The sequence below is a fragment of the Ochotona curzoniae genome, unplaced genomic scaffold (genome assembly GCF_017591425.1).
Source record: "Ochotona curzoniae isolate NIBS_2020 unplaced genomic scaffold, NIBS_Ocur_1.0 scaffold_3171, whole genome shotgun sequence".
NCBI classification, from domain to species: domain Eukaryota; kingdom Metazoa; phylum Chordata; class Mammalia; order Lagomorpha; family Ochotonidae; genus Ochotona; species Ochotona curzoniae.
The window spans coordinates 3,328,709-3,353,573 of NW_024467104.1; the positions used below are offsets into that span (position 1 = coordinate 3,328,709).

Consider the following 24,865-nt stretch of genomic DNA (forward strand, 5'->3'; position numbering starts at 1 on the left):
CAAGACCTTGTCCTAACTGTGTGTTTTTGAATCCTCCAAACCCCAATAAGGAAACCCACTACAGCGTTGTCAGTAAAATCGGATTCATTTTAACTGTTCATTAGCTAAGGAACTGAGGTCCATCCCAACGCTGGCAGAGAACTGATGAATGAGGATTTGTGCACAAAAACAAAAAAAAAAAGTTTTCAGGGTATTTCTGGGGGGCGGGGCGAGAGGATGTACCTTTTGAATTAAAACATGAGACGGCTTACAAAGGACTCATGAATGGAGTTTTAAGACTAGTGCAGTTACAAACCATGGCTGGAAAGTTGCCAGAGAAACTTCAAACAATTGGAAGACGGGAGGTATCACTAAAGCGTGACGAGTTTTTTTCATTCTTTACCTCGTGATTCGTCAAATCGAGTTTTCACAAAGTTATGAGGCCAGTGGGCTCGGTGTTGCTCAGAAAAGCGGGTCTCAGGGGTCTTCCTCCCCGCAGTGTAGACGGCCGGCCACACCGAGCCTGAGGGAGCAGGCGGGCAGCGACCCCGGGAGGCTCGCGCCGGCGGCGCACTGCGCAGGCGCGCGGGGTGGGCGCGGGCGGAAGACGGAGCCCCGGCTGCTGGCTGAGGGAGGGTCCCGGGTGCTGAGGGAGGGTCCCGGCTGCTGAGGGTCCCGGCTGCTGAGGGAGGGTCCCGGGTGCTGAGGGAGGGTCGGCGTCCGGCGCTCTGAGGAGCCCGACTCGGGCGGAAGATGCCGCCCCGGCTGCTGAGGGAGGGTCCCGGGTGCTGAGGGAGGGTGTCCCGGCTGCTGAGGGGGGGTCCCGGCTGCTGAGGGAGGGTCCCGGGTGCTGAGGGAAGGTCAGCGCCCCGCGGTCTGAGGAGCCCCGCGCGGGCCGTGAAGCTTGACATTCGCCCCCGGAGCTGCTGATCCGCCGACGTCCCCAGCTTCCTGAATGAAAAAGGGTATAACGCATGGTTCCACTGGGGCTCGAACCCAGGACCTTCTGCGTGTAAAGCAGACGTGATAACCGCTACACTATGGAACCACGTGACAACAATGCTCCTCCAGAACGCACTAACTACAGAAAATTGAAAGCCATGCTCTGGCAGAACGGGGCTGTTCTAATGTTCTGTACAAATACTTTTTCTTTTTGTTACAAGTAATGAAACACTTTATTCAAAAAAGCAGATAATAATTAGGAAAAAAGGGTTTGCTGAAGCCGTGTTTTCACAGGTATATTAAAAAAAAAAAAAAAGACCGTAACAGCCACAGCACACAACACTGTATATGCTTCCGGAGAGAAAACTCGAGAACTAACTCCAACAAGGTTACAAACAAATCAGACCTAAAAGGAAAGTAGAAAAATGGAAGGTAAACACCCATGGTTCCACTGGGGCTCGAACCCAGGACCTTCTGCGTGTAAAGCAGACGTGATAACCACTACACTATGGAACCGAACGTCTCTGGTTCTTGCAGGGTAGACCTTAACAATTTCCTGCTAGGCCCTTGAACAGTGTGACGGTGTGATACCGACAATTCACTCACAGTGCAGAGTGAACGCAGAGGAAGGAACGTTCCGGAAGAAGCAAGGCTGAAGCAGCTCGCATCCCTCCTCTTCCTGGAGAGGCGAGATCGGCGGGGGCTGCCGAAGAGGCACGAGCCCCGGAGCCCACGCCCCCTACGCTGATGTCCGCCGCGGGGAGGGAGTCTCTGCGCTTGGCTCTGTGGCGCAATGGATAGCGCATTGGACTTCTAGATGAACGTTGGAGGGATTCAAAGGTTGTGGGTTCGAGTCCCACCAGAGTCGCTTTTAAAACCCTTAAAATAACATACCTAATCTGGAAAGAAAAGTTATGGACTTTACCATTTAAAAATATCTAACGCTAACAACCTCGTTTGGAAGACAGTAGAAGTATTTACCTTTTGAGTCCCGTTTAGTTCGAACCGTTCCTCCATTGTGTTCACGCTTCTCCACTTTCTAGTGCTGAGGCAAAGAAGACAGCAAGATAACCTAAAAATTCGCTCTTTTCCCTTGTATTACTTATAGTATATGGAAAATAAAAATTATTTCATATTGCGCCAAAATTTTGACGAGTAATATCTGAATTACCAAAAAACAAGCTCCCTTGTACGTAATTACCAGAATGGCCGAGTGGTTAAGGCGTTGGACTTAAGATCCAATGGATTTATATCCGCGTGGGTTCGAACCCCACTTCTGGTACATGTCGGTTTCCTCTTTTGGCAAGAACCTCAAATTCTTCCCCCATCCTTTATGCAACCGTGGGCATCCGAACAGCTGAAACCAACACTACCTGAAGTAAGTGACAGCTGTATTCCGACACGAAAGCTACTGCCTCTGCCAGACACGAGACAGCTTCACGTGTGATGGCTGCCAGACCTGAAAGTAAAAAGAAAATGGGTGAAAAATTACTCAGAGAATAAGCGCTGGGCGGGAGCAGACATCCAGCTGTGTGCCAGGCTCTGTTCTAAACGCTGGTGTTACTGGAATGCAGGTATTTAAACGTGTGGAAGGTAAACACAACCACGACGCAGTCAAGGTCACAGCCAGCCGACGCGTGAGGAGAGATGCTTCCTGAGGACAAGGAAACAAAGCCAAGGGGCGCCGTAGAACGTCACAGAACTTCTCCCGAAGGAGACTTTCCCCGGAGCCTCTCTGACCCTGCTCTCTACCAAAAGCCTTCCCTGACCCCGACCGTCACTCGGCCATGCAATCATCCGTTCATTCAAGGCCAGTTTTTGAGAGCTGGCTTTGCAGCTGGGCATCCTCCAGGCGCTGGAGGTGTAAGGAGAGCTCGGGTCCTCACAGCACTGGGAGAAGCAGATGGTGGCAGACACCGCAACAGGTGCCAGCCCCAAGTGCCCAGCCTCCAACCCTGACAGGCAAGGACCGAGCAGGAACCCATCTCTGCATCGCAGTGCTTGGAAAAGGAGCGAGCTCGGGCTCCCGACCGCCCTGGTAGCACCTCACGGTCTACACCGTCTTCACAAGGGTCGGGCTTCAGTTTTCCTGGCTGAACCGCGGTTGCCATCTGATGCCCAGGGACTCATAGTTAACTTTGAGTAAACCACCCAACACATTTGGGGATTTTTTTTTTTCAGCGCTGACAACTCTATCCCGCAAAGCAATGATTCAGGGATGCCCAGCTTTAAACCTTGTCTAGCAATCTGCAGGAAACACGGCATCCGGAAACAGGATCTTCTAGAGTGGATTCCAGCAGGACTTGTGTTCAAACGCCCGGTGACGCAGGCTCACCTCCAGGAATCCAGAGGCCCTCCGTGTCACACCGCACTGCCCTTCCCTGAAGGCCACAACTATGCTGTCCTCTCTTACCTGCTATGCAAGCCACATCCATGCAACTCTAGGTAATTAAAGATGTGTACATACAGTCCCACTAAAGGCCAGAATCACATGTGCCCGCTAATTCGTCCCAAATATTACAGGATCCGTACTGTTTGGTACCTTGGGCCCTGTTCGCTCGCCAAGGCACAGCTGTTGTTTCAGCTTTGTTGTGTATTCTGCCTGCGGAAGAGCGGTTCGCTAGCGCAGTGGAGTGGATGCGGTCCTCGGTGAGCTGACACGGGTGGGCGCCAGGCTCCACGTCGCACCCGATTCCACTTCCCAGGATTTTGTTCAGTACCTCAAGGAAGGACAGGATGAAGAAGTGGTGGAGGAGTGTGATGCGTCCTGTAAGTCCAGGTCACAGGACCCGAATGAGATGCAATCCAGGCAAATCCGGCTGAGTGGGAGCTTTGGGGAGTGGGCAGAGTCCCACTCACACAGCTGAGCGGAGGCCTGGCCACCCCTTGGGAGGCTTAAGGAAATTCACGCCTGGGTCTCTGCTCCCAGCACTTTGGGAGGGCAGGCAGTTGTGGTCGTTGGTCTTTATGAGATACCTGTGACAGGATTAAAGAGCAAGGTTTGATTTCACCCAATGCACTCGACCTCGTTTCTTGTTTCTGTCCGTTTTTGTTTTTCAAGGTCACGCGTGAGAAAACTGGCAAAACCACCCTGGGTTTGAATCCAATTGGGAAAAACTGAGGCCGCTTGGTGTATTTCACTGCGGATAGACTGCAGAAAAATGTCCCTACAGGGGCCTGGATAGCTCAGTCGGTAGAGCATCAGGCTTTTAATCTGAGGGTCCAGGGTTCAAGTCCCTGTTCAGGCGGCTTGTTTTTAAAACCTCAAAAACATCCACTTACAATGCGGACATTTTAGTAACACTCCCGGAGGAGACCAAAATGCTAAGAACTGATTCAGTTGAGAGCAAAGATGAGAAATCTTCAACAGCCACGACTAAAACTGAAAACCTGAGACCACATCGACCTGTAATTCCTGATACTATTTTGTGTGCAGGACCAAGTCTGTCCGACTGCTGAGGAAGCTGGGTTTCAGCGCCAACAAAACCCTTGCCGAAACCCGGGATTGAACCAGGGACCTTTAGATCTTCAGTCTAACGCTCTCCCAACTGAGCTATTTCGGCGCAGATGAGACCCATAATTACCCTGTAAGGTGAAAAAGACAAGCAATTTCCACTTTTTTTCTCCCAGCATCTCATCTAGTTCTTCAAGCTACTTTCTCAACCGTCTACTTTTAGCCCTTCCGTCTCAGGAGCTGTAGGAAAGTTGGTGTCGCGTGAGGAAACGTTTGCATTCCGCCTCGTCTCGGCAAGCTTTTATTGCCTTCCTAATATTTCTCCTCTCTCGCTCCCTCCCCAGGGCCATAGCAAAGATGAGAACCGCCCCTTCCCTAGGAGTCAAGGATGTGTCCCAGCTCTTGACAGCCTTGGCGCCGCTCAAGCCCCCACGCCTGGCTTCCCCTGACGACGACACAACTTTTCAAATGAACCAAGTATCCAGAACTCGGACCAGAACCACCTGGAGACTCCACAGACCATCGCGGCTGGGACAGGATTTCCCTGTCATTGTCACCAAAGGATGGCAAGGATGCGCGCGCTGGGAATGAGGAGGGACACGGGGGGCAGGCAGGGGCAGGTGGCGGACAGGACACTCTCAGCTTGGGCCAGCCTGTCTGCTTTTGTCCAGTCGGAAAACGATGGCAGCACAGGCTTCGTGCGAGCTGTCCTCCCGAGCGTTGCCACGGGTTCTCATCCATTTCTCTCCGTCGGATGCCCTCTGCGTTCCCGGCTTCACCGGCCTCCAGGAGCCGGCCTTGCCCACCCTGCCCACTCTCCCTTGAACTGACAGCCATTGCTGTCCCTTCAGCACATACTGGTCAGCACGAGTCACATACATGAGTGTGGCTGGGTGACTTGGGTAGGTATTTCTTCAAGAATTTTCCTTACCCATTGCAAGATATAAATTATATATAAATTATGTGTGTGTATATACATATACATACACACATAATATACTATATATATAGTCATCACTCCCTTCTAATAGCTAGCATGCATTTATCATGGTAAATACACTATGCGTGCATTTTTGCTGAATTATTACAGAGTGTGAGATGGTCCTTTGGGGACAGCTGAGCTCCTGAGGTAACTGTGGAGTCTGTTTGGAGCCGCAGTCAGGCATTCCTGCAGCAGGGTGAAGACCCTGCCTCACACTGGGGGTCCCCCCTGCGCTGTGCTGAGCGAGCCCTGTGCTGTTCCCAGCCCCTCCGTGAGGAAGCCCAGCTCACCTTCTGTTGTCCGATCCTTAGCTAAGCCCTCACAGCAGACCCTGCTCACCTGGGCGCCCTCACACCTGAACGTGGGGGTTCCCAAACCAACTTGCTTTACAAACACCTGCAGGAGCCAGATTTCCCCCCCGGATTAACTAGCAGTGGGTGGGCGCTTTTTTCAGTCTGTTTTGTCCCAGTCCAGTACCCCTAACTGCACTCACCATACTGCACTCCCTTGCCAACAGAGCTGCTCTCTGGACCCCAAGTTCCGCATGCAGAAGTTTGGGATGGGGGAGATTGGGCCTCCCTGGCAGAATCTCTCTTCCTTTTTCAGAGTTTGGGAAAACTCTGCGGCAGAGAAGAAGCCTGGGGAGGGGGTGGCCTGGGACCCAGTCCCCAGACACTTGCCAGAATGAAGCCCAAGAAAGCCCGGGAGCAACGGATTGATAGAGAAGGGGCTTGTCTGTTTCCCCTAACCTTTATCCTAAGTGATGGGCTCACAGCTACTCACCGGATGAGTGCAAAATACACCTACCTAACAGCAAAGTAACCACTCTCCAGGTAGCCTATTTTCAAAAGCCCACCTGGTTTAGATTTGCAGAGAGCTAGCATTCTTTAGAGGTCAGGCTTTCAGCTTACACATTCCAAGATTATTCTTAGTAAAACTGGGTCTCTTTCTTCCCTTATGGTGAGGGGGAACAAAACGAAAACGATTCCGCCCGAACAGGGACTTGAACCCTGGACCCTCAGATTAAAAGTCTGATGCTCTACCGACTGAGCTATCCGGGCTCACATCTGACACTCTGTTTTATACAGTGAAGACTGTTGTGATTTCCCCTCCACATTAAGGAACACATAAGATGAGATTTTTTTGCAGTCTCTTGTTTGTTTCAAACCCTGTATTTGTACAAATCCTGCAGGACGGAGACGCAGGCGATGTGGGAAGGAAGCAAAGAGGGAAATCTGGTTGTCTTCTGGCAGCCATATACGGATTTCTCAAATGAAACAAAGACGTTCGCTTTTGACGTGGAGCGTCTGCAGCTCACGTGGACCCCAAGTTCTGCAAGTGGGCTCCGAGTGGGGGGAAGGCGCCAAGTAAAGCCGAAACCCGCGGGGTTAGAGGCCACAGTTCAGAGGCGCCCCTGCTTCCGAAAGGACATCACTCGGCCACTCCGCGTCTCCATCCCAAGCACCTCGCTCGAAAACACGTTCCCAGCTGACCCACTGCAAAGAAGCGACCCTCCTGACCGAACGCCCACCTGTCCACCACGCCAGCCTCTGCGCACGCGCAGCTGCCGGCCCGCCCCACCTCTGGCTGCTCAAATTCACCTTGCGTTTTTCCTCCTTTCCTAAGGGTCAAAGAGTCCATCAGATTTAATGCACGCGTAACGCGGCAGCTTTAAAATGATCTCCCTCTTTTGCTCTCAGTTGTGTGGCTGTAAAATCAAAGACCCAAGTTCAAATGACCGCACCGTTTAGGTCCAAATCCCCGTATCCCTGTATTTTTAATCCTGTTTCTACCAAAAAGACGGCTGTCAGCAAGAAGCAGTCCTCTGTTTTGACGCAGTTTGCAGGGAACCTGCGCTAAGATTTCTCCATCAAGTAGTTCACTTTGGGGGATGGCTCATTAAGAATCTCATCAGTATCCCCTTCAAAATATCGAGAGGAGTTTGAACCCCAAAGAAAACAAAGACCCTAACCTGGCCGCACTGCCTTGAATTCCACTTATAAATTTAGTGAAGCAAATAGGTCCCAGATAATCCTCAATGACCTTTTATTTTGGTTGAGCTGCACTTTTTTTTTTTTTCCTGTTAATTCTGGGAGATGACTGAGCAAAAGTTCATTTTCCTGGATTAACATGTACATTGTATAGATACACGGGAATGAGGACATCTCAAAGGGGGACCAAAATTCTGGTTTATGGGGCATCTTCCACAAAGAACAGTACCTTTTTGGACAAGGGACAAGACGGAGGAAGAGGACCCTGAGTCTCCAGGGGTAGCCGACTATGGGAAAGTAAATATGTGAGAAATCAATCGTCGATAAAGGCTGGTAACGTTTGTGATATTGATTCCCCCGCGCCGTCTCCCCGGTGATAAGGGTCTAAGGTCGCAGTGGGTCCTCAGCCTCTGATCTTCCTGAAAGGAGAAGGGACAGCTCTGCACGTCTGTCCTGCTTTCAGACACACAGGGAGAGGGGAGAGAGGGTTTCGTGGATTTGCATCTTCATTACCTTCTGCTCAAAACTTTTTCGACGCTAGAGCGGCGTGTTTGATGGCGGCACATCACACGACTTTAGGGAATGCCGTGCACCTGCCAGCCACCTGCTCTGGGGGCCTCCCTGGGCCAGCATCACCCCCACCGCCCACTCTCTGCCATCCCCACTGCGGCCAGCATCATGCCAGCTCTTCGCCATCCCGCCCCTCCGTCCTGTGAGGTGGTGACTGCTGATCCAGAGCGTATGCACCAACAGTGGAGAGCCACTCAGTCAGTGCTTCAACAGAGGTGCGTGCGAAGACTCTGGTGTCCAAGCATGGACTTAAAAGCAGACAAAAAAAAAAAAAAAAAAGCCTGGGCACCCCGGAATAAGAATGTTCTGGAAAGAGCTCCGTGAGAGACACCCAGCTTTTGCCTTGGAGCGCCTGGTGAGGATTCCAAGAGCCGCTCAAAGGATTTCCCTGTTTCATCCTCAGGCTGAAAGCCAGGCCGTGTCTGAGATCCACCCTTTCTTCCCTAGCCTTGTGGATTCCCGCTTTATGGAGGCTCAAAGCAACAGCGACCATCTCCAGTTGTGCCCTGCCTGCATGTAGGTGACATTTTAAAACATGCCACCGTTCCTTCTTAGCTCTGTGGCTAAGATCAAGGATGGGGTACTCTCTGAGGACTCTTCCCAGGAAGCAGAGGCAAAGTTCAGCTCTACAAGGTCACCCTTAAACTGGCAGAACAACTGATACTTCTGGAAATCTCAAATTTCCCAATAGAGACTGTTAAAAACAGCTATGGATCCTTTGTTGCAATCACACAAAGAATTTATGACCTAAACAAGGACAGATTTTCTGGAAACTTAACAGATTCTATACCAATGAGACAACCTTTGCCCAGGATAAGGCTAGCTACTTTTTTCAACTACTTCTAATCTGTTTCAATGGTGCAACTTTTATTTTAACCTGCTGGTTTGCAGCATACCACCATTTCGAGGAAAATACATGTGAGTTCCGTGTTTGATACAGTTGTGTCTAGAAGGGCAGGACTAGAAGCAGGTCAGACTCTGTCCACTCCTCGGCTCCTTACTTGTATGATCAGACCATTTCTCCTTCCACAACCAGACATATTGCTGTTTTTCTTTTTTCTACAACCTGTCTGTTTCTCAAGGCCTCATTAGACAGTCTTTTTGGTTTTCTTAGTAAAAAAAAATTTTTTTTCTTTTTAAAATATTTATTTTATTTTTATCGGAAAGTCAGATACAGAGTGAAGAGCAGAGATAGAGAGGAAGATCTTCTCTCCCGCCCCAACGGCTGGAACCATGCTGATCCGAAGCCAGGAGCCAGGAGCCTCTTCCAGGTCTCCCACACAGGTGCAGGATCCCAAGGCTTTGGGCTGTCCTTGGCTGCTTTCCCAGGCCACAAGCAGGGAGGGAGCTGGATGGGAAGCGGGGCCATCGGGTCAGGAACCTGTGCCCATATGGGATCCCAGTGCATGCAAGGCGAGGATGTTAGCTGCTAGGCCACTGCTGGGCCCTAGACAGTCTTTTAACCAACTCTTCCTTGTCCAATACAAGCCTTTTCTCATGCATGTTCTAGCCTAACCCTGGCCACCAACACCATGAAACCGAAGGCTGGATGGTTTATTGGGGCTGAGCAGAAGTGACCCCAGAAGCCTGCCAAAGCCAAGCGGACACTCCATCCAAGAATGGCTGGAATACGGAGTCTGTACGCAAGGTCAACATCTGCCGTGAGGGGCTCTCCACCACCACCACAGAGGCAGCCCCAAGAAGCTCCTCATCAAAACCAACCTGTGGAGACTACGTATTCCTGCAAGCCTCGGGAAGAACTCGAGCTACTGTTTCAAAAAGGATTTCTGATAAATACCCCCTCCCTCCGTTCCTGTATCATCCACACTCAAATGCAAAACGTTTTTTCTAATCGAACTCTTAATCAGCTTCTTCTGCAGGGGTACCAGCCTCTTCAGCCTCTACTGTGAGACCACTGCACCCAAACTCAGCTCGAAGGAGCGGTGGAAGAGAACGGCGCACCTTCTGCCTTATATAGAGCAAAAGGGAGGAACGTGACAGTGACTCGAGCATCCGCCGGAAGACTCCGCAAGGTTGGACTTGATACCATTTTAAATATCTGCTCCCTCTAGGTCTCAGCTTCCTTAAGGCGTGCGTGCCCTTCAAGTTCTTTGCCAATCCGCTGTAACCTCATGGCACCATGGCTGACTGGCCCTATCCATCAACCCCTTGCGGCCCCTCCGCTTAGTCGTGCCCACCAATTCCCTGCGCCCCTCGCGGTCCTATGCACCAACCCCCAGGAGCCGCCCGCGGCCATATCCACTAGGCCATATCCACTAATCCCTCACACCCGGTAATGCCAACCCCGACCACAAAAAGGTGCACTCCCGTGTAAATCCGCCCGCCTTCCTCCTGCTCTCCCTCTTCCGTTGGAGCCCGCTCGTGCCAAAATGGCAGGCTCCCCTTCCCTTTCTCCCTCTCTCTGCCTCCACTCCCAGCTCAGCCGCCATCATCCCTGCGGCAGTAAAACCTGCAAGGCTCCTGTGTCTGGTGTGGTTTGTGGTGACAAACTGAAAAGAGCTTGCACCGAATAGAGCTGTCGATGCAAACCGAGGTGCAAAAGCAAAAGGGAACATTGTAAAATAACAAGTCCCGGGATTGCACGCCTCAGACAATCCAGGCTAGCCGAAGGGCGGCTCTGTCAGGTTGAACAGAGCAGGATGTGGGCCCGAGGCAGAGTGAGCCCGTCTGGAGTGCTATGCAGACCTTGTCTCAGCCCACCAGAAACAGTACTCTGCTCTAGGAGTACCACGGAGCTGCTGCCTCCTCCCAGCCCCTGAGCCCAAGCTTCATCCCCAGTGCTGTAGACCTAGATAGCCATTTCCCTCACGTGGTCATCCCGCCACGTGGAAGTGCTCCTGAGCGGAATCCCACCAGGGAGCGATTCATCAGACTCTCTCCTTTGACAAATAAAACCCTTTGCTTGAACTAAAAGCCACTCTCCCTCTCAAGCACCTCTGAACCTAGCAGGTTCCAATTCAGTCTGGTGGCCATGTTTCCAAGATTGCAATGCATGACGATGTACTTCAAGATTTTAGGTTAGAAACACAAGTGTCGGGCCCGACACTGTGGCCTAGCAGCTAAAGCGCTCTCCTTGAACGTGCCAGGATCCCATATGGTGCCGGTTCTAGTCCCGGCAGCTCCACTTCCCATCCAGCTCCTTGCTTGTGACCTGGGAAAGCAGTCGAGGTCTTGTGACCCTGCACCCGCATGGGACACTTATAGATAACCTCTCTCACCTAGCATGCAGGAGATGGCCTGTTAATCCTATTTAACAGATACCTCCTCAATAACTTGAGGACCAGTATTTGAGGACCCAGGTTCCCAGATGCACAGGTAAAAATGAGCCTTCACGGAAAATCCAATCTATCTAGTAGACCACCACTTTGGTCCCCTTCATTTGGACCACAATTCGATCCATCCCTTACTGAATTTTTTGTTTCATTTTGCTGCTTTTAAGATTTATTTATTTTTCTTGGAAAGGCAGGTTCACAGATGGAAGCAGAGACAGAGAGGAAGATTTTCCATCCACTGGTTCACTCTCTAACATGAGCCCAACAGCTGGAACTGAGCTGATCCAAAGCCAGCAGCCTCTCCCTGGTCTCTCATGCAGATGCAGGGTCCCAAGGCCTTGGGCCGTCCTCGACTGCTTTCCCAGGTCACAAGCAGGGAGCTGGATGGGAAGCGGGGCTGCCGGGATTAGAACCAGCGCCCATATGGGATCCCAGTGCACTCAAGATGAGGACTTTAGCCACTAGGCTAATGCATTGGGCCTTCTACCCCTTTTCCTTTGGTTTCTCTACACTGGTTTCTCTAAATGTTTTGTTGCAATACTTTTTTTTTTTCTTTTACAACCTTCTTTAGCTCTACTGCTCCTGAAGGCCAGTGTAGGTATTTTTCCCTTTTCCTGTGTATTCCCAAGTCCAATGTCCAAATGCCAACCATTTCTGATGTGTGTCATGATGTTTATTTGCGTTAGCGTGTCTCCAGGCCCCACGTAGGAGCTAGCTCATGTCTTAACGAGGTGTGTGTCTGTGTGTCGGTGTGTCCTGATCCAGTCTGAGGCTCACTCCATCCCACACCAGCACTGCCACACCCTGGGGGTAACAGGCATAGAATTCCTGGCTTCCCAGCCTGGCTGGCAGTGAGCCAGCAGAGGGGAGATTTTTGTTTTGTTTTGTTTTTTAAGATGGAAGATTTCTCTCCTCTCTCCTCTCATTGCCTTTCAAATTTAAAAAATCTCAATATAAATTGAAACCAGTGACTTGTGATTTACCAAACAAAAACACAGGTCAGACCCAGAGTTTCACAGAAGAAATAATATGTGCTTTGCTCCATGCAATGCAATTTGTGGCCTACTCAACTTATAAAGCATTTTTTTTCCTCTCTGAAATTCAAATGTAATGGGGATCCCTGCAATTTCACTGGAAATCCCTAGAATGGACTTATGCCACAATGGGTTCTGATCCAAAACCAAGAGTTGTCCTAGCGACTGTGCTTTCACTGACTCAGACTCAGCTGGATAAAGCGAGTGGCATCGGTTCCAGGGACAGCTCAGCTCGGACAGCCTACTAGAGTGTTCAAAAGCAGCTGCCGGAACCCGGGATTGAACCAGGGACCTTTAGATCTTCAGTCTAACGCTCTCCCAACTGAGCTATTCCGGCCACACCCACTGGTGGGTCTTTAGCCCATACATAATTATAGACGAAAATAATTCCATCCTAATAAAATGACAAGTTTTGTTGAAAGCAAGCACTGTACAAATATTACCAGGCTGATAACACCGGGTCCTGGCTTGTAAGCTAAAGATAACACCCACTTTTCTCAGATTTTTTTTTTTTTTTTAGTTTTAAAATATCTGCTTTTTCCCATGTAACACTAGGCCAAATATTTAATCTGAGCAACCGATGGCCTTGAATTTGACCTTTTAGTCCAATTCAATGCATTTCTAGGCATCCCTAGACAAGTGTGTCACAATACAGAAATATGAATGTCACTACCACATTTAACTTAAGAGGAAGCTATCAGCAAGCCTCAGAGAGTGCTACATTTACCTGTCCCTTAAAATACAGGCATGGAGTGGTTCCAACGCCATCGTGAATGGCTTATAAAGTGTAATTGTACTTCTTGTTGCTCTGTTGTGACTTCAGGTTCTTTGACAACACCAGCGATCCAACTGTCCCAACCACTAGACAAACTGGACGGCCCCTCCCATGTGCAAGAATCTGCGTGGAAAAGTACCAAAGTTTTCGGCTTAGACACGTGTGCTTTATTTCTCCTTTTTAGTATCTTTAAGACATGACCTGCACTTTAATTTGCTGACGCAATGTTTTTCCTCTGGCAGCGAATTGCAACTTCTATTACACAGTACAGTGAACACAACTACAAAGGCAAGCAAGGCGTGTAAGTGAATTTTTATTCAAAGGGAAACTCTGCTTCAACAGCAGCAAAGAGTGGAGAAGGAAAGTCCCAGTGATCACCCACCCGTGACCTTTGTAATGAGAGACGCAGGAGGTCACGGGATTTGTGAAATACCCCCTTGCCTCCGTTTACACAGCAGCCCAGAATTGCTAAGTACTTTTCCATTGAATCTAACGCTTCTGGGTTCCTACTGCAAAGCAAGGCTTGAAGAGCATGGAAAAGTCGGTTACTGCTAGGACACGGCTAAAGGAGAGTGAGGGAGGGAGCTCAGTGGAGCGAAGCTTCACAGTAACACAAACCACAGTCCCTTGCACCTGGATCAGACTAACGCCAGGTACGTTAGGCAAGTCCCTTGGGTGAATGTTGGAAGTCACTTACGTTCACGCGAAATGAAACGATGGATGCTCTTCCACAGCAGTGACCGCACCAGGAGGCCAAGATAAATACCGGGCAGGGAATGAAGTTTCCTTGAAGCTGCCGCATGAAAGGACCATAAACGGTTGATTGCACACACAGCGACAATTTCTTTGCTCAAGGAAATCCAGGCTTCGGGAGGACGCTTAGGGAGGCCCCGCGGCTCTCCTAGCCACGTTCTTGCAGGTGCTCAGAGCAGGTGCTATGCCTTGCTGGGCAGGTTGACATTCTCTTGGTCCCTGCGTTCTGGCAGGTGGTTATGTTGTCGTTTCGCTTGGCCTTCTGGGCCAGCGCAGTCCTGTTCTTGGCGAGCAAAGCGGTTCGGGAGCTTCCCACCCGACCCCTTCAGGTCTGTGGCAGCAGCAGGTCCGACGGCCTCCCTCAGGGCTAAACTGCCATCTTTTTTTTTTTTTTTTTAATTTCCCAGCAATTTGTCTTTCTTATTAGAAAATGTCAGGGACATTTCTCTTGGCAGTTGTTTAGGCCATTTGTACTTATAATTATTATTACTATTAGTATTATTATTTTGATAATCTTAACATGGTTGATTGGTGTGCAAAGGGTCAAAGGAAAGGCTACAGGAAAGCGGGTAAGACCATTGCTTCCACAGTTCCTTTTTCCCTTCCTGTATTTGGGGGCAGGGGAGAGGCAAAGGAAGAAGCCACACCCACACTCCCAAGCATCCCAAAGTCTCCAGTGTGGGGCATGCTCCGAGGACACTGCTCAAGTGGTTTTGAAAATTCAGCAGTTCTGAATTGCTGCCAATCTCACCATTCCAAGTACAATGAAATTTCTCCAGAATCCACTGGCTGACATAGTCCACCTTAGAGTCTCCATTTGCCCAGGTATTCACTGCCAACGTTTGGCTGGGGTAGCTGATCAATTTGTTCTGTCCTCTGTCATGGTACCAAGTGTCCTCTGCAGCATCCAGTGTTCTGCCGTATCCTTCATGTGCACCTGGATGTGCTGTCCACTGCTTCATCTGAGCCTCTGTGGAGGCTCAGCTTTGACACATGTACTCCACCACGTTCACACCATGGAACCTGTAATTCTCTCCATGGTTGTGGTTCGGAGTCCCGCAGTTCAACTGGGGAATCTACAAATGGGAATCCCCATTTTATGCTTCTTAATCCATGCACCGTTTTGGACTACATGGCTAGAACAACTTCTTTAATCAAATTCCTGATGATTGACCTTTTAACATTTTTTCTAGATTTCATTATTTAATGATAACACCACAATCAATATTCTTTTATGTGTTTGTCATTCTTGCAGGTAGGCAGATTTTGCAAGGTCAGAAGATAGGATCGCTTTGATTTTTTTTTTTTTTGCAAGTAGCATCATGGAGCTACCAGAAACCCATAGAAGCGAGCAAAAAGGCCAGTTGTGAAGGTTTCAATGAAAACTTTGTTACCTTTACACAAGGTATTCATAGGATTATTGAATTTGTTTAAAGCATTAACTTTGGTAAACTTAGCATTAAGGGTGTACATCAAGGGGCTGACACTGCGGCATTAGTGTTGAACCTGTGGAGCTGGCATCTCCTATGGACACTGGTTGGGTCCTACCTGTTCTTCCAACTCCCTGCTAACGTGTCTGGGACAGCAGAGAAAGATGGCTCAAGTCCCTGGACCCCCTGTACCCATGTGGGAGATGCAGAAGAAGCTCCGGGCTGCTGACCAGACCTGCTATGGTTATTGTGGCCATTTGAGGAGCCAGAGGATGGAGGATCTCTAAATCTGCCTTTCAGATAAAAGTAAGGAGCAAGTTGCGGTTTAATATTACCCCTAACATGCTCATGTATTTCACCCTTGCTTCCCATTTCATTATTTTGCATCCCTTGCCTTCATTGCATTTTAAGTGTTTTAAATAAATGACATAGCCTTTTCAAGAGAGTATGAGGTCATCACACTTAAATCAGGTGGCTTCAAGTTTTTTCAAAGTTTAGAGTCTATCATTTGTTGAACTTCAGTTTCACCTTTTCCTTTTCCTAGGTGGTTGTAATCAGAAAACTGCTGAAATGGCCCCCGAGATACCCTCCAGTGCTGCAATGGCTTACGTAGTCCCTGGGCCTGCGAGTATGATCAATTTCACTTGCCGACCAGGTTATATTTCACAGCACAGTTGACTGAAGCATGTGGCTCTCTAGATGGTCCTGACCTAATTCCAAGAGTTACAGAAAGCAGTCAGAGATTCTTTTCTTCCTCTCTTTTAAAGATCCATTTATTTTTACTGGAAAAGCAGATTTACAGTGAGAAAGAGACAGAGAAAGGTTTTCCATCTACTGGTTCACTCCCCAAATGGCTGCAATGGCCAGAATTAAGCCAATCTGGAGCCAGGAGCTTCTTCCGGGTCTCCTGATGGGTGCAGAGTCCCAAGGACTTGGGCCATCTTTCACTGTTTTCCCAGACCAAGCAGGGAGCTGGATGGGAAGTGGAGCAGCTGGTACATGAACTGGCACACATAGCTGGTGCTTAGAGGTGAAGGATTAGCCAGTTGTATCCATGCTCCAGCTTCTATCCTCCTAACCTTTATTTAACCTGCAAGTTGCAGCTCACATATTTTCTAGATGGGTCTCTCTCACTTCTACCCAGGCTAGATGGCCCCATCACCGCTTTTGTAACCTTTATCAAACTAGATCTTACCAATGCGTCACAGTAGTAGGCAAGGTAAATATGGAATGAACAAAGGATGGGTGAATAAAACATTCTTAGACTTATCTCAGGACCAACTAATTCTTTAGTAACTTGCCTGATTAGGGCAGGCTGCTTGGGATGCCCCCTCTCCACAGGAGTGCCAGGGGCTCAGGTCCTGTGTGTCCTTTTTGGACCTAGCTTCCCACTGGCATGGGAAGGGCACAGTGACAACTCAAGGCCTTGGTTAGTTCCATTCACCTGTGACACCAGGGTCCCGGCTTCACCTGGTCCGATCATGCTACGGGCACTTGAGGAGGAAACCAAAGGCTGAAGACCTCTCTATCTGTTGCCTTCCCTTTCAAATAGCTGGAGAATAAGTGCTATAAAAATAATCCACCCGTCCCAACTCAGAGGCTGTGGCCTCTCTGTTCACAGAAGACCCTGAGCGCTTTGGTTTCTTACTTTCATCTCATTTGATCACCCTACCTCTTCTCCACAGGGCCCAGTGTGAGCAGAAGGAGCATGTCACATGAAAAGAATGGGGAGGAAAGCCTAAGGACAACATAACCAAAGACCACTTCACGAGTTTTAGAAGGAAAAGTCAAAAAAGTTTGGAATGCTTCTCACTGGGCAGGGCAGTACTCTTACTGGGCAAAAGGTTGAAAACTTTTAGAAACCAAGCATAATTTTAAAATATTGACATGTGAAAATTGTACGTTTATGAGGTCCCATGTATTGTTTCAAACATACACATACACACACACCCACACATATACTGTGTAACATCCTATCAGGGTAAATGTACCTTCCAGTCAACATTTCTTCATGGTGAGCTCACTCAAAATTCTCTCCTAGGTATGTGCTACATCCACCGTGCATTAGAACCCCACCATGTGTTATCCCATTGTACGTTAGAACCCCAAAACTCCTCTCTCTGAGATACCTATTTCTTAGTTTGTCAACCCTTCGCCACCCCTCCTTTCTTCCCCAGACTCTGGAAACTACCATCATACTTTCACGTTGTAGGACATCATTCTGAGACTCTGAGTGGGATCACGTGTGCCCGGCTTGTCACTGATCAGAATGACCTCCGGTTGCTTCCATGTGGTTGCAAATGGCAACCTCCATGTTTGCGTAATCTTAAGCTTTGCAAGGTATACAGCTATAATGAATAAATACCAAGGATGTTTCTATGCTTCATTTTAGCCCTATACTGTAGGTTGGTTGTCATGTTGCGGAAAGTGGACCTTGAAATGCATGGGACAAGCTTAACATTTGTGTGGGACTTCAGAAGTCCCTGACAAGTGTAATTATTCTTTTTTTTTTTTTTCTCTTCTAGGTGTAGCAATTCATAATTTTCTAGTCAAAACTTTGACTCTTGACCAGGCATGCTTGATAACCTAGTATCTATGTTCCTACTCTTCTTGCTGCATTAAAGGAATCAAGAAGGGGATCATTAGATATTTCTACGACATTTGACTATTCTGAATGCAGTAAATTACACGCCACGGTGGCATTCGAGATTGCATTGCAGTGTTTTTTAGCTTGCCCCTGAAAAACCTCGACTGAAACGTAACATCAAATTCAGCAGCAGGAGGCAGGCAAATGGTTTAAACAGGCATGTGGCTCTCATGAAAACCTTGCTAGAAAAAAAATCCCTGACAAAACTGCTGATTCTGTGGCTCTAAGAGCCTTGAGTAATCAAAGGGCTTGGATGCTGAATTCAAGGCTGCTTCTTTCTCCAAGAGGAGACTCCAGAGAAATGATACTGCAGTGCCTTTGGGAAAGGAAATGTGCCTTTCAGCAGGTTGAGTGCTAACACAGCGGAAAGGACTCAGCGGCCGGCTGCCACCCAATTCAGTCTCTCCCAGAACAGAGAAAGGGCACAAACCCTGAGGTTAAACAAACCAAGTTTTGAATTCCAACAGTGTTAGTAACTGATCAGCTATTTGACCTCAAGATCATTTAAATTAGGTTATGAGCGCTTTGCATTTTCAAAATAGTATCTGTTAACATTCTCTTCTCAAAACTGCTTATACATGTAAGTCAGAGAACGAAGACTTCCAGCACCTACACACAGCAGCAGATGCTCAGGGGCTGCTGTGATCCCATCCCACCCCACCCTGGGCAGGAATAGTGCTTGCTGAGTATTCTCTGGGCCCCTTCGTGATTTCTCCCATCTTAGAATCTCCGTGAACCTGAATTTTGCAGGTCAAATCTAAACAAGGGTGCTTACTGTCTTTATTTCCCCCAAGCTCTTCAAGTCAAACACCAGTTGCTGCAGCTGGTATGTTGTGGTATAGCGATTGCAGCACCTCACATCCAGTTCGAGCCCTGGCTGCTCCACTACCAGTCGGGCGCCATGCTAGTGGACTGGGAAAAGCAGTAGAAAATGCCTAAGAGCCATTCAAGGCAGGAGACCGAGGGGAAGTTCTTGGCTCCTGGCTTCGGCCTTGTGCAGCCAGCTACAGCTGTTGCAACCATCTGGGGAGTAATCCAGTGGAACTCCTTCAAATAAATAAATTCAGTTGCTTCTTTTCAAACAACAGAATAAAAATTTGAATTTCAGGGTGGAGGTGGAGTTAAGGGGAGGTTGGATTAACAGGTACTAAGCCACAGACTTGTTACAACACAGTGGAATGACTGTAGCTAACAACCTGTATTTTTTGAGGAAATAGGGGATACTGACACATAATGACCACAGAAGGGAAATGTTATCCTAACTTGATAAGTACATATTGTTCACATGGGTTGAAATGTCCCACTGTACTTCACAAATATGTACGAATAGTGCTAAGTTTTTAAACGCTCTGAAAGTAAATATATGAAAATGTGAAAACTGATATTTTTAAATTCAGAATTCCTACTTGAAATAGCTAAGGAAGCGAGAACCTAAGCGAGCAAGAGAAATTCTAGAAAATGTTTATTTGAACCAGCGGATGGAAGATCTCTTGCCTCTCTCTCTCTCTCTCTAAATTTGACTTTCCAATAACAACAACAAAAAAAGTTCTTTTTTTTAAAAAAGAATTTTTTTTTGTAATTTGAAATGAAGCAGGCCCTGTATCAAAAACACCCAGCAACTATTCCTGGCAGGCTAGTCAAGTTATTCTTCTGTTCATTGGCCCTGCAGATCGATAGCAAACATTTGGAACTTCAGCTTTGCTCTGAGTTTGTTTGGAAGAGCATGGTTCCTGGGCATCCAGACTCCTAAGCAAAACAAATCACTATTGGATCAGTTCCCACCGCACCTCCTTACTACCACTTCCTGTCCGCCAGGAGTAGAAGCGAATCAGACAAACAATATGACTTTTTAAAAATTATTTAATTTAGTAAATTTCTTTTTGGAAAAAACAATAAGGCAAAAAAACTGAAAATATATATATATATTTATATAGTTTTGTTTTGTTTCCATGTGACTTTATTCCACCTGAAGGACTCTACGTTTCTCCCAATTAGCAAGGATCTGATAGGGGATCAGGTCAGAAAAGCAGTGCAGACGGCAGAGGAAGGAGAGGAGAAGGCAGGGAAGCTCATCGTAGTTGGGGAATTTTCACTCAATCCGAAGCCCCTGGATGAAGTCCGTGCTCTCACGGGCTTCCTTCAGAGAAGCCCGGCATATTCTCTTGTTTCTGCTGGGAATACGGTTCTTAGAAGGAAATTGCCCAGCAGTTACTCTTCTCATATTTACAATAGTGAGAAAGGGAGGGCTCCTGGGGAAGGAATAAAGAGTACTCATGTCTCCAGTTCAAATCCAATTTCCCTAGAGGGATGGCTTCCTCTGGAATGATATTTGCCCCGAGGACCCACACTGGCTGAGGTTCAGCAGTTAAGGAACGGAAACAAAAAACACTAACTAATGCATACAAGAAAGGCACCTCAATTTGTGATCCTCAACCAAGGGTGGGCGGTGCAGGGGTTAGGCTTCTGAAGAAGACAACTGTAACGATACAGAACAAAGAAGGAAGCCAAGGCCCGACAGGGGCAGGCCTCTCCTCTAGTCCACCAGGCAGTACTTCTAGTCCCACCGTAGGGGTACAGTTCTCTTGGGAGTTAACCTGCGTGCTGGACAGAGGCAGAATTCAATTGGTAATTACCCTCCTGAATTTCAGCCCATTCTGTTCCGAACAAAAGAAAAGAAAAGAGGCAGAAGAGAGGTTAGAATTTCTTTTTAAAGAATCAGGTAATCAGGAAAGCAGAGTTTAGACAGCAGTGGGCACCCCACTGATACAAAGCACGGATAAGGTCCCCCACTCAGTAACTGCCAGGCGTGCTCCTCCTCAGGTTTTGAATCTGCCTGCCCCTTAAAAGATGGAAAGTAGAGGAGTGCCAATCCACACCAATGCATCCAAGAGCGAGTCCCAGGGAGATGGGATATCAAAAACCAAGATTCTTAATGGGAAAGAGGAAAATCAAACCCCCAAAATTAGATTTTTCTCTACATATATATAATATACAGATATTTAACACATTATTCCAGAGGTGGCTCCAGTCCGTGGGGTTTGAGAGATGGTGAGAACTTTCGTTCCAGATTAACTTCTCTCACATTCTGAGGTGTAGCAGAACGGGACAAGCACAGACCTAAGCAGGCATTGTGCCGGCAGAAAAAAGGGAAACCAGAAAGGCAATGAAGGATGGAGGTGTAGAGGAACTGGAAAGCTAAAGTGGCAAGCAGTCTCTTCTGCTCTGCCTGTTCTCAAAGTCCTCTGCCTGAGGAAGTCCACATAAACTCCCTTTGTGTGGACAACGCAATTCTCTTAGGGACTACCAAGTGATCTCCAGTTGCCGTCAAGGAAGTCCAAGAACAGCAGAGGGGTGTTTCACGCAGGTGAAGCAGGAAACTTTTAAGAATGTGAATCTGAATATCCAGCCCCCAAAAATAATCTTCCTTGTAGGTGTTCCGATACTTTTGTTCTATACACGCAGACAACTCTTAAAATGACCCAAGAGTGAGCACATCCCATACTGTTTTAGCTAAGCTCCAATGCAATCATTCACAATGCCTCCAGTGGTTAAGTCTTACGTGTGTCTTTTTAAAGGAACTCTGAAACCAATTTTTGCTCTGAACAGCACCAAAAATGCCCCTGAATTATACTCTTGTGCAGATCTTTGCCAAGCAGACTATTACAGGGAGGGCGCATGATGATATTTTAAATGGCAGCAGGGGGAGAAAGAAGAGTCAAGAACACTTGACTTTGCAGATGTGGAATAACATTCAGTTTTCAGCCACCGAACCTCTCCCTTACATAGGTATCTAGTAGGTTGATATCAGTTTCAATCAGCTAAGGCAACCAGCCAATCACCCCACTGGTGTTTGCTTCTGGTGATTGATTTGGAAAAAAAAAAAATGATTGGTTAAGACAGACAAACTTGAGGAAAGCACTTGGTCAGAGTCACAAATGCCAGCCTTTCCACACATCCTCTGTGGTCTTCTGTTGGATCCTCCTCATTTCCGTTCCTGCCACTTCAGAAAATGTCTGGGCATGTGCTCCAGTCCTGTTTTTCTTTACATTCCCAGTATTCCCCCCTATAAATATGGGTTAACTCCTTGGTAACAGGGTCTTTCTTCCGCTCAAACCATAGTGCCTTATAAGGATCGTAAGGTGTGCCTAAAAGGGAATAAGGGAACAGAAAAACATAATTAGAGCTGGCATTTTTCCAGTGCTCACGAAATACGCGGGAGGCAAGTTTATTACCATCTTCGGTGGCTTTCATAGCTTCTGCTTCTCGCTTCTTTCTGGAAAGCCTTTGTTTTTCCTCCAGGCGCTGCTTCTCGGCGTTCGCCTCATCCCAGCGCCCATTTTCCATCAGTCTCTGGTCAGGCCGTAACCGGCTATCTGTGGGGGCAGTGCCCGCTTCCCAGGCGTTGAGGGTTAGAGCAAGCTCTGAGAAATAGTACATGTTTTCTGCATTCTTCCTAAAAGTAAAGAATGAGAGACAGAAAGGGTAAGGCAACAGCCAAGACCCCAGTTAAGGAGAAAACAACCAAATACACTCCAAGACTACATCACTAAGGTACCAGGAATGTAAGATAGACCACGCCTAATTAAGACATGTCCAATTAAAACAGCCAAATTGGAACACTTCCCATCCCCTTGCCACCATCACTGAAGCAATGATATTCTGGGATTTTCATTACTCTCAGCTGAATTCACCTACACTCATTAGAAAAGATGAAACTACAAACTACAGACTGAATTATCAGATCATTGCAGGAGATAAATGGCTCTTAAGTTTTTTCAGTGTCTTTTAAGTTGCTGTTAGGTTTAAATTGTTACTAGGCGGTGAGTACCTTTCTGCTTTAACTTCCTTCTGAATTATAATCCAAATGATTTTTAGAAACACTTCTTGGGTGGGATGGCACAATGGTTCAACTAGCTAATCCTCAGTGTTTAAGCACTGGCATCCCATTTGGGCACCAGTTTGTGTCCTAGCTACTCCACTTCTCATCCAGCTCCCTGCCTGTGCCCCGGAGGAGCAGCAGAGGATGGTCAAAGCCTTGGGACCCTGCACCTGTGTGGGAGATGTGGAAGGGGATCCTGGCTCTTGGTTTTGGATGAGCTTAGCTCCAGGCGTTGCAGCCATTTTGTGAGCGAACCAGCAGATAAAAAATCTTTCTGTCTCTCCTTCTCCCTGTAAATTTGCCTTTTCAATAAAATGATAAATCTTAAAAAAAAAAAAAGGAAAAAATAAACACTTCTTGGCAGAAGTGGTTTGACGACCTTGAACTCTATTCTGACAAAGTATGTTAAATTAAATCTCGCAGGGTGATCTGGTGATCTTGCCACAGGTCCTATTCCCTGTGTTCAAGCCCTCAAGCAAATAGAAGGCCATTCAGAAGCCCTTCAGTCCCGCTCCACAGACTGATACTCACGGCAGAGGATTCCTTTTCCACAGCAGGACCCTGCCCTCCTCCGCGTCGTGACCTCTCTGCCGAGCATCACCCCCGTTTTCACCGGCGGCAGGCTGTACTTTGAAGCAGTCCATCTTCTCATCCCATGTTCCCAGCAGGGCAAAGTGAACTCTTCCCGAGGGGTCTGTCACCTCCCCTGTCACCTAATAGTAGAGAACAGGGCTTTGAGAACAGCCTTCACTACGGGGTGGCTCACCTCACTGCTCTGAAAACCAAGTCCTAGGGTAAAAACTGCCCAAATACTTGTTATGACAGACACCGGGAGTCATCCAAACTCTTGGACGCTTTTGTTGTATTTGCAGTAATTGAGTCATGACTTGGTACGATATCATTTTTGTTGGCATTTTTGATACAATGATGAATGTGAGAAAGGCATCTGACTGATATTCAGAATTTATTTCCTCTTCTCCAGAAATCAGAGACCCCAGGTTGATAACCCAGCTATTCTTCACCCTCTCATAGAAAGTGTTGGCACAATCCCAACGCAGCAGTAACGCATAACTAATTCTTCCTTGAATTCCACAAGGGGCAAGCTGTGCACAGCTTCTTCCTGCACATTTTTGATTAGTATTTCCTCTGTGTTTCCCATATTCAGCTCTCATTGTTCTTAACTTTTACTTCCTCATTTGTCTTTCTCAGAAAAGAGAAGGAATTGGTTTATTAATATAATGCTATCCTTTTTCTTTCTCCACCTATAACTTTTTGGAATCACCTTATTTAAAATATGTTGTGTCTGTGTATATACCCACACATTTGGATCTTCAAAGATTAGACTTATCTAAGGGATACACAAAGTGGAAGAAATTTAAATTTCCAATTTTTCTTACCTTTCTTGCTACATCCCGAGAAAAGTAGCTATAAGGAACAAATTTAAGATTACATTTGTCTCCTGTTTTGTGATTCACAATATCAATTTCACCAGACTGTAAAATGAAAAAAAAAATCATGGATTAGTTTTATTAAGACTGGGTAACTTCAACATCTGTCAAATTCCCTGTCTCATAATTCTTCAGTTTTCAATCTTACTTTATAACATTTCCTTGCTTAAAATTCAGGTATTATTGGTCAACCTTGTGGATGGTCTGAATTGCTTTTGTAACTCTGGTATGAAAAAGACGAAGTTCAAATGATATTTTGTTTTATTTCGAATTGTGTGGCAGAACAATTAGATCTCTACTACATACACTGAAATTTATATAATAATTTATCTTTCCAAACCAACCCTTGCTAATACTCTTCAGGAACGCTTCTGTTAAAATACTCATAGTTTTAAGCTTACATAAAGTGGGCTTGTCCAGAGCTTACTCATTTAATTTCATTTCACTTCATTTCATTTTTCTTCTTTTTATCTTTTAAGTCCCAAACCAACCTTCAAGACTTCCTGGAAGATGCAATTTGTATTATTCCTAAGTTTACTGTAACCACTGTCTTCAGGACAAATTGATAATTATTAATTAGATCCTGTTTTATAATATCTCTTATTTTTCAACCCACATGTGTTGGTCGTGTATCTCCAACACAGTAACTCCTTAAGGAATATCTTACCTAAACTAGTTTCCACAGAAC

The 24,865-nt window shown here is 47.1% G+C and overlaps 1 protein-coding gene and 8 non-coding genes across 12 annotated transcripts in view; 3 read left to right on the forward strand and 6 right to left on the reverse strand.

Moving 5' to 3' along the window:
• Positions 1–954: 954 nt before the first annotated feature.
• Positions 955–1,027, reverse strand: TRNAV-UAC. Its single transcript has one exon. It is a non-coding gene; the product is annotated as a tRNA-Val (tRNA).
• Positions 1,028–1,364: 337 nt separating this feature from the next.
• Positions 1,365–1,437, reverse strand: TRNAV-UAC. The gene has a single exon. It is a non-coding gene; the product is annotated as a tRNA-Val (tRNA).
• Positions 1,438–1,700: 263 nt separating this feature from the next.
• On the forward strand, positions 1,701–1,789 carry TRNAR-UCU. Its single transcript is given in 2 exon segments — positions 1,701–1,737; positions 1,754–1,789. It is a non-coding gene; the product is annotated as a tRNA-Arg (tRNA).
• Positions 1,790–2,120: 331 nt separating this feature from the next.
• On the forward strand, positions 2,121–2,203 carry TRNAL-UAA. Its single transcript has one exon. It is a non-coding gene; the product is annotated as a tRNA-Leu (tRNA).
• Positions 2,204–4,096: 1,893 nt separating this feature from the next.
• Positions 4,097–4,169, forward strand: TRNAK-UUU. Its single transcript has one exon. It is a non-coding gene; the product is annotated as a tRNA-Lys (tRNA).
• Positions 4,170–4,411: 242 nt separating this feature from the next.
• On the reverse strand, positions 4,412–4,484 carry TRNAF-GAA. Its single transcript has one exon. It is a non-coding gene; the product is annotated as a tRNA-Phe (tRNA).
• Positions 4,485–6,345: 1,861 nt separating this feature from the next.
• On the reverse strand, positions 6,346–6,418 carry TRNAK-UUU. Its single transcript has one exon. It is a non-coding gene; the product is annotated as a tRNA-Lys (tRNA).
• Positions 6,419–12,509: 6,091 nt separating this feature from the next.
• Positions 12,510–12,582, reverse strand: TRNAF-GAA. The gene has a single exon. It is a non-coding gene; the product is annotated as a tRNA-Phe (tRNA).
• A 7,323-nt stretch (positions 12,583–19,905) lies between these two features.
• Positions 19,906–24,865, reverse strand: part of LOC121172394 (oxysterol binding protein) — a 37,789-nt gene continuing 32,829 nt past the window's right edge. For 2 of the 4 annotated variants that reach the window (XM_041004267.1, XM_041004271.1), the window contains exons 11-13: positions 24,127–24,222; positions 23,261–23,442; positions 19,906–22,303 (exon numbers count right to left, since the gene is read on the reverse strand). In XM_041004267.1, coding sequence (XP_040860201.1) covers positions 21,853–22,303; positions 23,261–23,442; positions 24,127–24,222 — 729 coding nt within the window. In that variant the 3' untranslated portion in view covers positions 19,906–21,852. The remainder of the gene's footprint in view (positions 22,304–23,260; positions 23,443–24,126; positions 24,223–24,865) is intronic. The other 2 variants (XM_041004269.1, XM_041004268.1) reach the window with 2 other exon arrangements.